Source organism: Phascolarctos cinereus, unplaced genomic scaffold (assembly GCF_003287225.1).
Source record: "Phascolarctos cinereus isolate Bilbo 61053 unplaced genomic scaffold, phaCin_HiC Scaffold_726;HRSCAF=1367, whole genome shotgun sequence".
In the NCBI taxonomy this organism is placed as follows: domain Eukaryota; kingdom Metazoa; phylum Chordata; class Mammalia; order Diprotodontia; family Phascolarctidae; genus Phascolarctos; species Phascolarctos cinereus.
This window is the reverse complement of record NW_027556098.1, coordinates 312,628,870-312,640,977: the sequence shown is the minus strand read 5'-3', so window position 1 is coordinate 312,640,977 and position 12,108 is coordinate 312,628,870. Positions and strand designations below refer to the sequence as shown.

General features: G+C 49.5%; 1 protein-coding gene across 2 annotated transcripts in view; it reads left to right on the top strand.

The window, feature by feature from the left end:
* The window catches only part of PDE2A (phosphodiesterase 2A), a 170,488-nt gene that overhangs the window by 135,871 nt on the left and 22,509 nt on the right, over positions 1–12,108 (top strand). For both annotated transcript variants that reach the window (XM_020989647.2, XM_020989648.2), the window contains exons 7-16: positions 3,332–3,391; positions 3,837–4,005; positions 4,282–4,334; positions 4,727–4,801; positions 5,215–5,256; positions 5,896–5,964; positions 6,358–6,488; positions 9,492–9,603; positions 11,289–11,328; positions 11,490–11,553. In XM_020989647.2, coding sequence (XP_020845306.1) covers positions 3,332–3,391; positions 3,837–4,005; positions 4,282–4,334; positions 4,727–4,801; positions 5,215–5,256; positions 5,896–5,964; positions 6,358–6,488; positions 9,492–9,603; positions 11,289–11,328; positions 11,490–11,553 — 815 coding nt within the window. The remainder of the gene's footprint in view (positions 1–3,331; positions 3,392–3,836; positions 4,006–4,281; positions 4,335–4,726; positions 4,802–5,214; positions 5,257–5,895; positions 5,965–6,357; positions 6,489–9,491; positions 9,604–11,288; positions 11,329–11,489; positions 11,554–12,108) is intronic.

Genomic DNA, 12,108 nt, shown 5'->3' with positions numbered 1-12,108 from the left:
ATAGGGCAGGGTGCAGGCTGACCAACAGACAATACACATGCACTGATGATATCCTTGCATTGTTAAGAGGAAGGCTACCAGCATGTTGGGTGGACTTCCTGTAGAGAACTTACAGGAAGACATGGGTAAGAGTCATTTAGAATGGACAGGCAGGGATAGATTTTTATCAACATCATTAGAGGGAATAACCACATTCAGGATTCAGCAGAATGATGAGAGTATTTGGGTACCCTGCGTCCACTAAAGGTTCTTGTGAGGGTCAACTGCGTGTCAAGTGCTGGGGAAAAAAAAAGACTAGTATTGTTAGGGTGCTGTGAGTTGGGGGGGATCAGTCAGTCATTTAGTCAGAAAGGCAAAAGCCAGTCCCTGCTCTCAAAGAACTCGCAATCTAAAGGGAGAGACAATAAGCGAAGAACCACGTACAAACATGACCTATGCAGGATAACTTGGAGCTGATCAATAGAGGGAGGCACTAGCATCAGGGGCTTCTTGTAGAAGGTGACGCTGTAGCTGGGACTTGAAGAGAGCCAGGGAAGCACACAGATGAGGATGATATGAGGTGGGGTGTGATAAGGGCAAATCCAGCCCATTGTACTTTTTAAATGGGCTACCTCATACTGTTGGTGGTTCCCCATCATTGGAGGTCTTCCGGCAGATGCCAGATGCCTGGTCCAGGACAATGTGTCAGGGATCCCTGCCCAGGAACTACTTGGACTATATGGCATCTGGAGTTTCATCCAACCCCTGAGATTCTCTAATTCTATGAGAGTCTGAGGCAAAGCAATATGAGGAGTTGGAGCTTACTCTCATCTGGATGGGCCTGGGAAGGCTCCATGTTAGAGACAGTGCTTGCCTGGGGCATTGAAGAAAGAGAAGGATGTCAGAGGAGAAGAGGAGGGAGTGCCTTCCTGATGTGCTGAATGCCTATGCATTCTGTGCATGGAGAGGAGAGAACAGGATGAGATCTGGAAACTCCCTTCAGCCGGACAGAGGGATGTCAAAAAGGGAGGACTGGCAAAGTGAGATCGCAGAGCAGTCTGGGAACAGGACTTTGAGTACTGGGCTAAGGAGTTTGTTTATCCCAGCCAGGAGGGGAGTAGGGAGTCAGTGAGGTTTCCAGAGCAGGAAAGTTACAAGGTCAGACTTGTAGGTGAGGAAGATTAATTTGGCACACGTCTGATCATGTCTGTCCTTACTCTCGGCAGCAGTTAAAGAGTGCACTGTGTTAAATTCGGTGTTAATGTGGCTAGGGACGCCTCTGGGCTGGGTATAAAAACGGAGACCAACCCATCTTTCCTCTTATCTTCTTGGGGAGAGCATGGGCCACATATTCTGCAGGAATATTGGGATGAAGGTGAGATGGGGCTTGGAGGGGGGACCCCTGGAGAGTGGTGACTTCATCAGAATAGGGAGGGGGTGAAGTGTTTGAAAGACCCTAGAGGATTGCACTTATCCAGCTTGGCTCCACTTGGCTGTAACTGGGAGCAGTGAGGGGAAGCTGCCGAGACAGAGTTCAGCTCGATGGCAGGAATACAGTATCCTAACAATTAGAGCTGTTCATATATGGACTGGGCTGCCTTCTTGGGAGGAAGTGAGTCCTTTGGCCCCGGGAGTCTTCATGGGGAGGCTAGATGAATACCCCCTTGTCTGGGGGCAGGCTCCCTATGCACATTGGATATTCCATCTTCGTGATTCTGGGAAGAATCATGGAAGAAAGAAGAAGAATCAAAGGAGAAAGGCTGGGGGACATGGAGGGGAGGAGAGAGAAACAAATGAGGAAGGAAAGGCACTCTGTAGCCTCAAGTATACAGTCCTGGATTTGTCCCTTTCTTCACAGTAGTATGGCAGAGGGGGTGACAAGAGCTAGCGTGGCTTTAGGCTTCATGAATAAAAGCAGCATCCAGAAGGAGGAAGGTGATAGTCCTGTTATCTTTTGCTCTGGTCAAAACTCATCTGCAATAATGTATTTAATTTTGGGAACCACATTTTAGGAAGGACATTGATAAATTAGAATGAATTTAGAGGAAAGTGACCAGGATAGTGAGAGAGCAGGCTATGGGAGGGTGGACAGAAGGAACTAGAAACTGTACTTACTAAACCTGGGGAAGGGGAGATTTAAGGGAGACAAGCTAGCTGCCTTCACTTATTCAAACAGTTACCCGAGGAGCTCTTGTGCTGCTGTCCGGGCTCCCCCTTCCTCTCCACCCGCACCATTTTACAGGTGAGGAAGTTGAAGCCCAGGTTGGGGAAGGGTTCAGCAAAGGTCACACGGATAGTAAGTAGAATGGGATTTGAAACTATCTTATATCACTTGTCCTTTCGGGTGTTCTGGGTGGCTCCTAAGGGCAGGGCTAGAAACAGTGTCCAGCTAGAGACAGAAAAGAGTTATTAGAAGATACATAAGGCCCAATGTAACAAAGACCGATCTGATCTACCCATCAGAGCTGTCCCATTTTGGAATGATTGCCTCTGGAGGGAGTGAGCTCCTCATTACTAGAGGTGACCAAGTAGAGGCTGCAGGATCTCTCTCCCCACCCCCAGGCCCGTTCCCCAGGGGTGCTGTAGTGGGTAATCCCGCTCTAGGTGAGAGGCTGAACTGGATGCCCTCTGAGTCTGTGGTTCTGTGGTTTTTCAGTTAGAGACAAACACAGAGACCACAGTGATTTCTAGGTCAGCAAGTGTCAGAGAGACTGGCAGGTGCAAACGTACCAGGTGTGCCAATGAGAGGATGCTTTGCCTTCTCCTGAGTAGTGCAGCTATGAGCAGAGGGACATGGTGGTGGTGGTGGGGTGTGTGTGTGTGTGTGTGTGTGTGTGTGTGTGTGTGTGTGTGTGTGTGTGTGTGTGTAGAGGGGAATGGTGTTCGTTCTTGAATAAATTAGAGAAGAGCATTAAGGAGAAGAGTCAGAGGCACTGATAAGAATCTTTAAATTAAAATTAGGAGTCGTCGGTTGGCATCTTGCTTTGCATCTGATAGTTGATTTACAAAACTGTTCATTGAATTGAATGAAATGCTGGTTTGGATATTTACTAGTTGTACAACCTTAGACAAGTCGCTTCACCTTGAGCCTCAGTTTCCTTATCTGTAAAATGGGGATAAGACTACTTGCACTAAATGGGAGTGTTAGTATTATCTCTCTTGATTGGCCTTGGAAGGTTTCAGTAGATGGGATTAATTTGAATATTGGGAGGAGGATTTATAGGATGGAAGTGGGGGACTAGGGGAGACCATTCTCAGGGTTTTTGGGGGATATATGTGTTGTGGGGTGGCAGTTCCTGAGGGAGGGGTAGAAAGAGCAGACCGTCTTAGGCAGGGGTCCCTGTCCTTCCAGGTACACTGTGCACAACTCAGCGAGGGGGATGAGCAGAGCTTGCAGGCCATAGAGAAGCACGTGAGTGGGGCCTGGGAGAGAAGGATGCTGGGGCCTGCGCCTCTCAGGAAACCCAGCCCTTCGTCTTCAGACTGGGCAGCCTGGATAGTACAAAATGGGTGGGAGTGTGTGTGAGGATGTCTGAGGGGGAAGGCTGGAGAGGGTGGGGGTCAGTACCCCAAAATGCCATGTTCAGGGGAAAGAGTCTTGGGGAAAAGGTCAGGAGACAATGGCTGTGTATCTGACCTGCTGTATACCCTTGGGTGACTGCCTTCCTCAGTCTGGGCCACCAGCCTCCCTGAGGTCACTTCACACTCTCAAGTTTCTTGCAAGATTCTTGGGGTCCTGGGAGAGGGGAGGGATGGTGTTGTCCACATAGGGATGGGGGTGTCTAGAAGGGAGGAATGGGAATGGCCAGTGCTTGGGGCCTCTGGTTCTGTCCCTCATTCCCAGCCTCTCCCTCCAGACCCTAGTGGCCCTGAAGAGGCTTCGGACCCTGCAGCAGCGTCAGCCCCATACCCGGCCGGTGCCAGAGCCCTCTTCCCCACCCACTTCGCTGGCCCGGCCGGATGGGGCCATGCCTATTGGGACAGGTGGCTACAGTGACCTGGACAGCCGGATTCTGCAGCTGTGTGGTGAGGCAGTGGGGAGGGTTGGAATGGGATGGGGGGACAAGGGGTGAGGGGGGAGGATCAGGTTTGCAAAATAGATCTCAGACCCTAGGCCCCAGAGCTTGGGGAGTGTGTGTGTGTGTGTGTGTGTGTGTATGTGTGTGTGTGTGTGTGTATAAGTGGGGTTTGGGGCAGATGAATGGGATAAGATCCCATGGAATGGGGTGAGGCTGGTAGCATGGGGAGTGGGGGTGGTTTTCACCTCTACCTCTCCTAAGCCTGGCTCCCGGCCCCTTACAGGGGAGCTCTATGACCTGGATGCCTCTTCCCTTCAGCTCAAAGTACTCCATTATGTGAGTTGGATTGCTCTCCCCACTTCCACCCCTCCAAATCTCCGTTTTGGTCCCCTCCATCTCCATCCCCTTCTCCTGAGCTAGAAACAGTCAGAAGCCTCCAGTCTGAGAGGGAATTCAGAGGTCCTGCCCTCAGGAGGCTCTGAGGGCCAGAAAGCTCCTCTCCTAAGAAAGGGCAGAGCCCAATTCTGGGAGCCCCTGATCTGGGGGGACAACAGGGACCCTGCATTTGGGGAGTCAACTCTTGGCCCGAAGAGGAGACAGATCATAGAAGTAGGTTAAACAACGAAGGTTCCCTAAAGGAGGAGAATCAAGAGGCCCTTTGATTAAATAGGTGGGAAAGGGTTTGTTTGGGGCCCTAGAGTTAATGCTGTACCCTCTTCCTTCATTAGTTGCAGCAGGAGACTGAGTCCTCAACCTGCTGCCTCCTCCTTGTTTCAGAGGATAACCTTCAGCTTTCCTGCCAGGTAGGTGCTTAGAGAGAGAGAGACAGAGAGAGAGAGAGACAGAGAGAGAAACAGAGAGACAGAGAGAGACAGAGACAGAGAGAGACAGACAGAGAGACAGAGACAGAGAGACAGAGACAGAGAGAGACAGAGAGAAACAGAGAGACAGAGACAGAGACAGAGACAGACAGACAGAGAGAGAGAGAGAGAGACAGAGACAGAGAGAGACAGAGAGAGAAACAGAGAGACAGAGACAGAGAGAGACAGAGAGAATCAGAGACAGAGATAGACAGAGAGAGACAGAGACAGAGGGATAGAAGCCAAAGGCTATGACAACACTGGGTGGGGGGGCATCTATCAGTGCTTACTACTACTTGTTTTCTAACACTAATCACCTCTTGTCCATGCTCCTTGCCCTCTTCTCTGCCTCATAGGTCATCGGAGACAAAGTGCTTGGAGAAGAAGTCAGTTTTCCAGTGAGTCTCTGGCTCCCTATCCCTGGTCAAGGATCTGCTGGGGATATTTGGGGATCCCTTAGTGACCTACTGGGCTTTGTCAGGGCCATTTGGGGTATTTTAGAATCTCCTGGGACATAGGTTTTTTTTTTAATTATTAAGTCCGCTTACTATCTACTAGTCTCTGTTTGAGCATCTTATCTGGGACCTCTTGGGGAGTCCTTTGGTGGGGAAGGGGCTACCAGGATGAGATGGGCTCTTTGATCATTTCTCCAGCCCTCTCTTTCTTAAAGACGTATTAGAATCCGTTAATCTGTTTTCTGATCTATTGGTACTGTTCATTCCAGGAACTCTTGGGGAGTGCCTTGGGGTTTGTCCCCCTTGTCTCTCAGCTCCAGGGATGAATAGGGTGGTTCTGAGTGTTGTCTGAGGTTCTTTCCAGGCAGGGAGAGGATCTGTGTGAGGAAGGGTCCTGGAGCTCTCTGCTTGGGGACAGCTGGGGAGTAGGCATGGAGGCATCTTCTTCGCCTTGCCCCACGACCAAGTCACCCTCGCCCTCTGTCACTAGGATCGCCTCCCCCTGCATCCTCCTGCTGTGTGTGTGTGTCTCCCTTGCTTTGTCTTTCCTTCTGTTCCTCTTTCTATCATCCTTCCTTACAGATGACAGTGGGGAGCCTGGGCCAGGTGGTAAAGAACAAGGAATCCATCACATTGAAGGACCTCACTTCAGTGAGTGACAGCTCCTGGGCATGCACTTGGGGGAGGGGTGCGGTTGGGTGGAGCTGCTTTTCCCTCAGGCAGGAGACTCCCCCACCTTCCTGATGCCCCAGGAAGAAGAAAACAGAGGATACCCAAAGCTTTCCCCCATTTCCCTGCCCCTGCTGCTTCCCAGCTGCCTCTAGGAGAACAGAGCTAGCCTCATTCTCATGTCCCCCAGGGGAAACTGAGGCCCAGAGAGAGGGGCAAGGATGTGTCTAAGGTCCCACTGAGAGTCAGAGGCTGAGTTGAGAATAGAACTCAGATCTCCCAACTCCCAACCCGGAGAATAGAAGTTGTTGTTGTCTGTGGTCTTTGGAGGTTTCCAGGGTCTCTCCCCCTCAGCCGTGCTCTCCCACTCTGCAGGAAGAGGTGACACAGCTGCAGAGCCTCGTGGGATGTGAGCTGCAGTCCATGCTCTGTGTCCCTGTCATCAGCCGGGCTACAAATCAGGTGGTAGCCTTAGCCTGCACTTTCAACAAGCAGGGAGGAGAGACGTGAGTCCTGGAGACCTGTGGAGGCTGAGGATGGGAGGGAAGCTGAAGAAGGATGTGGGCGGGTACCTGCTATGGCTGTCTCCTGTGGGATGTGAGGGCCGAAGCACTGTGAAACACCACGCCTTCAGAGGGCAGGAAGGAGGAAGCAGGACAGCAGGTGGGAAGTTGGTACTGGGTGGTCTGTTACACAGAAGGTTGTGGCCAATAAGGCTGGCGGATGCTTGACCCAAATCTGACAGGATTGAAAGGATGCAACCTAGAACCAAACCTTCTTCTCCTCCTTCGCCGCAATGGTGGTTAATTGACTTGCCTAGGGTCACACAGCTGGCTAGTGTCTGAGGCCAGATTTGAACTCAGGTCCTCCTGACTCCAGGGCTGGTACTCTATCCACTGCACCACCTAGCTGCCCTCTGAGTATGGGAGAGGAGAGACAGCCCCAGGGCTGGAAGTCAGGAGACTTGGCTTCTTAGTCATAGCTCTGCCATTAAGCTACTGTGTGACCTTGGGCAAGTCTTTTCCCTTCCTCTGAGCCTCAGTCTTTTATGTTCCTTCTGGCTCTGAAAGACTGATATTCGATGGGTACACTGTTCAGAGTCAGGGCCCCAGGGATGGCATCTGGGAGGGAGGCCTTGTGTAGATGACCATGGTGCATTTGAACAGGCTGAGTTCAGAGTCCAGAGCAGGGGAAACAATGATAAGGATAGTGGGCAGGTAGGCTGATCCCCAGTAAAAATACCAACCCTGACTCTGAGATATCAGGAAATATCTGGGCAGGGAACAGATGCTCAGGTTGTTTAAAAGCTGGGAGGTGGTGAAGGCAATCCTAGAAGGGAATAAGCCACAAATATAGATAACTATAATGTGATAAATGCATAAGAGGGAGGTCTGAGAGAAAAGCCATCACTGACATTGAAGATCAGGGAAGGCTTCCTGGAGGAGGTGATATTGGGCTTTGAAGGACTGGTAGGATTCTGTAGTGAAAGAGGAAAAGGGAGAACATTTTAGGCCTTGGGCACAAGGGTGCACGGGATATTTGAGGGGGTGGGAAGCAGAGCCATCCATTTTTGTGAAATGTAGAATGCACGAGTTAAGAGCTCTTCCTAAAGAGCTTTGAATGCCAAGAAAAGGGGAGTGAACTTGACTCAGTAGGAAATGGGAGGCCATTGAAAAGTTTTGAGCAGAGGAAGGATTCACTCAGACACGAGCAAAGGAAAATTAGCTTGGAAGTTTGTACAGGGTGGATTGGAGGGAGAAGGAGTGAAGGTGGATGGAGATGAGAAGGCCTGTGAAGAGATCATGGTTAAACAAGAGCTGAAATGTGGTGATGGGGGCCTGGACTATGGTCAGGTCGTGGCCTTGGGGAAAGAGAGGAGTGGGAGAGGGAGAGAGGGGGAGTCAGCAGGGCCTGGTAGCTTACTGGATATGAGAAGAGAGGGATAGAGGAGGCCAGCAGAATACCCACGTTTACAAACAAAGTGAATAATAAGAATTTAGACAGCATTTAGACAGCACTTTAAGGTTTGCAACATGCTTTGCATGAGTTATCTCACTGATCCTCTCAACAGCCAAAGGAAGGAGGTGCTGTTATTATCTTCATTTCGCAGATGAGGAAACTGACGCTGGGAGGAGTTAAGTGACTTGCTCCGGGTCACACAGCTAAGTGTCTGAGGCAGGATTTGAACTCACGTTTTTCAAACTATGGCACTCTGCATCATTTAGCTGAAGAGTGGGACCATCAATGAAAGGAGGCAGAGGTTTTAGGGGAAAGGTTGATGAGAGATTAGATCAGAAGCTCTGGGAACCCAGCAAGCTAAGGAACCCAGCTTCAGGGAGACTGGGCAGCAAACATTAGTAGCCAGATATTGCTGCCTGTAATACTGAAGTGTGGGGTTGATGGCCTTTGGGGGGGGGGGCAGACAAGCAGAGGGAGGGAGATGGAGAAGAGGGCAGATTGGTCCAAAGCCTTGGCCCTATCTATTCTGGGTAGCAACCACATCTCTACCTTTCCCAGCCCTCCCCACTGTGGAGTGGGAAAACCATTGTCTAGGGGCAGAGGACCTGGGTTTGAATCTTGGCTGTATTAATTATGTTACATTGGACTAATTGCTTAACCTTTCCAGGACTCTGTTTCCTTATCTGAAAAATGAGGGGGTTGGACAATATGATTGTTGAGGTTTCTTTGAGCTCTGGAGGCTGGGATCTGTGATTTATCCAGCTCCCCACAGCTGGCTCTCCTAATGATATATCATCTGGCCATGGGATTGAATTACTGACTCTGGAGGATTTGGGACCAATCTTGTTAGGCAAGAAGCCGGCTCTCATTAGCCTGGGCGGGCGCCTTGCTGGACAGTCCCTAATCACCCTGCTTGCCTGGACACATTAGGATTGATGGTGAGCTCTGTGGCTTAGTGGAGGGAGAGCTGAGGGCAGGGAGGGGACAGACAGGAAGCATGGGCTTAGTGAGGAAGAACAGTCACCTGCAGGAAGTGACCTGCCTCCCCTGATTCCCTCCCTCCCTTATCCCAGTCTAGGAGAGAAGCCTGAGCCAGAGGTGAAGCATGGTCCTGCTCTCAATCTAGGAGTCCCTAATTGGGGGTGAAGGGAAAGGCTGCCCTCAGGCAGCCCCAGTCTAAGGGAAAGGGGGATGGGGAAGGGATCCTGACCGATGGAGGAGGCAGAACACAGATTCTTCCTGACTGTGGACAGACACTTTGATAAATGACTAATAAACAAAGTGGGGCACTTGGTGCCTGGTGGATGGAGAGTAAAGAAAATACCCCACCTGGGCTTGGGTTTCATCAAGGAAAGATTTCTAGAAGAGGTAAGTATAGCTCCTGGCTTAAAGGGAGGAAAGGGAGCAGTATTGGGGACTCAAGAGTATATTTCAAACACTGTGCCAGGCATACTGAAGATGCTTAATAAGTGTTTGCTGATTGATGTATCCTTGATCTGCCACCACCCCCAGCTGTCCCTGTCACAGCCTTACCCTCCCCTCCCTGGCAGGTACACGGACTGGGATGAGCACAAGATACTCCACTGTTTCTGCTACACAGCTACGGTCCTTACCAGCACCCTGGCCTTCCAGAAGGAACAGAAGCTCAAGTGTGAGTGCCAGGTGAGCCACCCACCCAGGTGCCTGCCCAGTGTTCCTTTCCCAGGCTTACTTTCCCTGTCTTCACCCTTCCCACTTTCACCTTGTTGTTCTTCCCCTCCCTAGCCTCACCTTCCCCTTCTTCACCTCTCTATTCTCAGCTTTCTTTTCTCACTCTTTTCTCTCTCATCCTTTCCAAACTTTATCTTCCTAGTTCTCATCTTCATCATTCCCTATGATTAAGTCTGACCAAAAATGTTCTAGGCAGGTCAATTTCTTGATGCTATATAGATCAGAAGTTTAAAAGGATAATAGATCTGGAGTCTTAGAACATAGAATGGATCAGAGCTAGAAGGGACCTTAGAACAATGTCAGAGGGAGACAGAACATTAGAACACAGAATGTCAGAGCTGGAGGGCCCTCAGAACACAGAATGTCAGAGCTGGGAGGGACTTTAGAACACAATGTCAGAGGTAGGAGAGACTTTTAGAACACAGAATATCAGAGGTAGAAGGGACCTTAGAATACAAAAAGTCAGAACTGAGAGGGGCCTTAGCACATGCGCGCACACACACACACACACACACACACACACACACACACACACACACACACACAAAGAATCTTAGAGCTGGTAGAGACAGTGAAAATCCTGGAGTTCAACCCCCTCATTTTTACAAAGGAGAGAACAGAGGACCAGAGAGGGGGATGGGTTCCCCTAAAGCTCCACAGTGAGCCACTGGCAGATCAGGGTTTCTGACTGTCACTCCAGGGACTCTTTGGCAGGACATTGCTGTCCAGTGACTATACCTGCGGGAGAAGCAGCCTCTCTCTCCTAACAGCAACATCACCCTGTGACTCTGTTCTAGCATTGCTCAGCATAATCTTGGTGCTGGTGCTCCCTCTGGTGGTCACTGTTAGGTGCTGCATAAAGGTGTTGGTGAACACACATATGTACATAACACACAGACACACACATACCATGCACATATATATTTGTATGTGTGTACATATATGGATTATATATAACATGTGTATCTATGGATATGCACATATGCATACATATTCCCATATCCATGTACATCCATACACACATATCTATCTATCTGTCTATTTAATTTTTCGTTGACTTGCAGAATGTTAGATCTGGAAAGGACCTTAGAGATCGTCTACTCCAACCTTCTCATTTTACAGAGAAGGGCCTGAAGCCCAGAGGAGGGGAAAAGTCTTGGCTGAAGGCATACAGCAAGTCGATGGCTGGGTTGGGACCAGAATCTGGGATTCTTGATTCTCAGTCCAGGACTCTTTCCACTAAACGTGTGATCAAGGAAGACCTGAGCTCAAATATGACTTCAGGCACTTACTGGACGTGTATTTAACCTCTGCCTGCTTCAGTTTCTTCATCTGTAAAATGGGTTTAATAATAGCACCTAATTCCCAGGTGGTTGTGAGTACAAAATGAGATGATATTTATAAAGTACTTTGCAAACTTTAAAGTACTATATAAATGCTAGTTTTGTTATCATCATCATCATCATCATCATCAAAGGCTAGGCTGTATATCCCAGACTAATGGACTGAAGGCTGGCAGTGAAGGAGGAGGCTGTTGAGGACTTTTTGGAGCCTGCTGATTTAGAAGCTGTGGACTAGGCATGATACCCAGAGACTGAAATCTTTGTTTTTCCCTATTCCTATTCACCCCTTTCTAGGCTCTTCTCCAAGTGGCAAAGAACCTCTTCACACACTTGGGTGAGTCTCCGCTCTCCATCAGCTTTAGGTGTGGGCAGGGATGAGGCTGAGGGTGGGGGAGGCTTTGGGAAGGAGGGAAGCCAGGGCCCCATCCCTTAGCATAGAAGCCCAGCTTGGGTTTCCTTGGAGACCAGCATCACTTTGTGAATTTACATCCCCAGATGATGTCTCTGTCCTGCTCCAAGAAATCATCACAGAAGCCCGGAACCTCAGCAATGCTGAGATGTGAGTAAAGTGGTCCAGGAGGAAGGGATGTGGGTCCTTCCTGGGGATGTGTTAGGACCACTGAGTACAGATAAGGCGTTCTTAGCCTTTTTTGTGTGCCATGGACAGTCTGGTGAGGCTTATGAATCCATTCTCAGAAATAAGTTTTTAAATGCATGAAATAAAATACACAAGTTTGCAAAAAACCTGTTATATTAAAATACAGTTATTAAAACATTTTAAAAAGAGTTCATAGACCCTAGGTTGAGAATCCCTGGCAAGTCCAACTTCCTCCTTTTACAGAGGAGGAAACTGAGACCTAGAGAAATTCAGAGACTTACCCAATGTCTCCCAATGGAGAGGTTAGGATAACTGAGGGAAGGAGGTGGGAGGGCAACAGCCTTGGACAGTAGCCACAAGATGCCTGCTTCTCTCCTTCCCTTCTTTTCCTTCTCTTTCCCTCTTCTCTCTCCTCGAAGAATGATAAGCTCTCCCTGAATAGTGTCCCTTGGCCAGTCTTCAAACACTCCCAGGGAAAACTTCAGGCAGCTTGTGAAGAATGTGTAATTTCAGAGG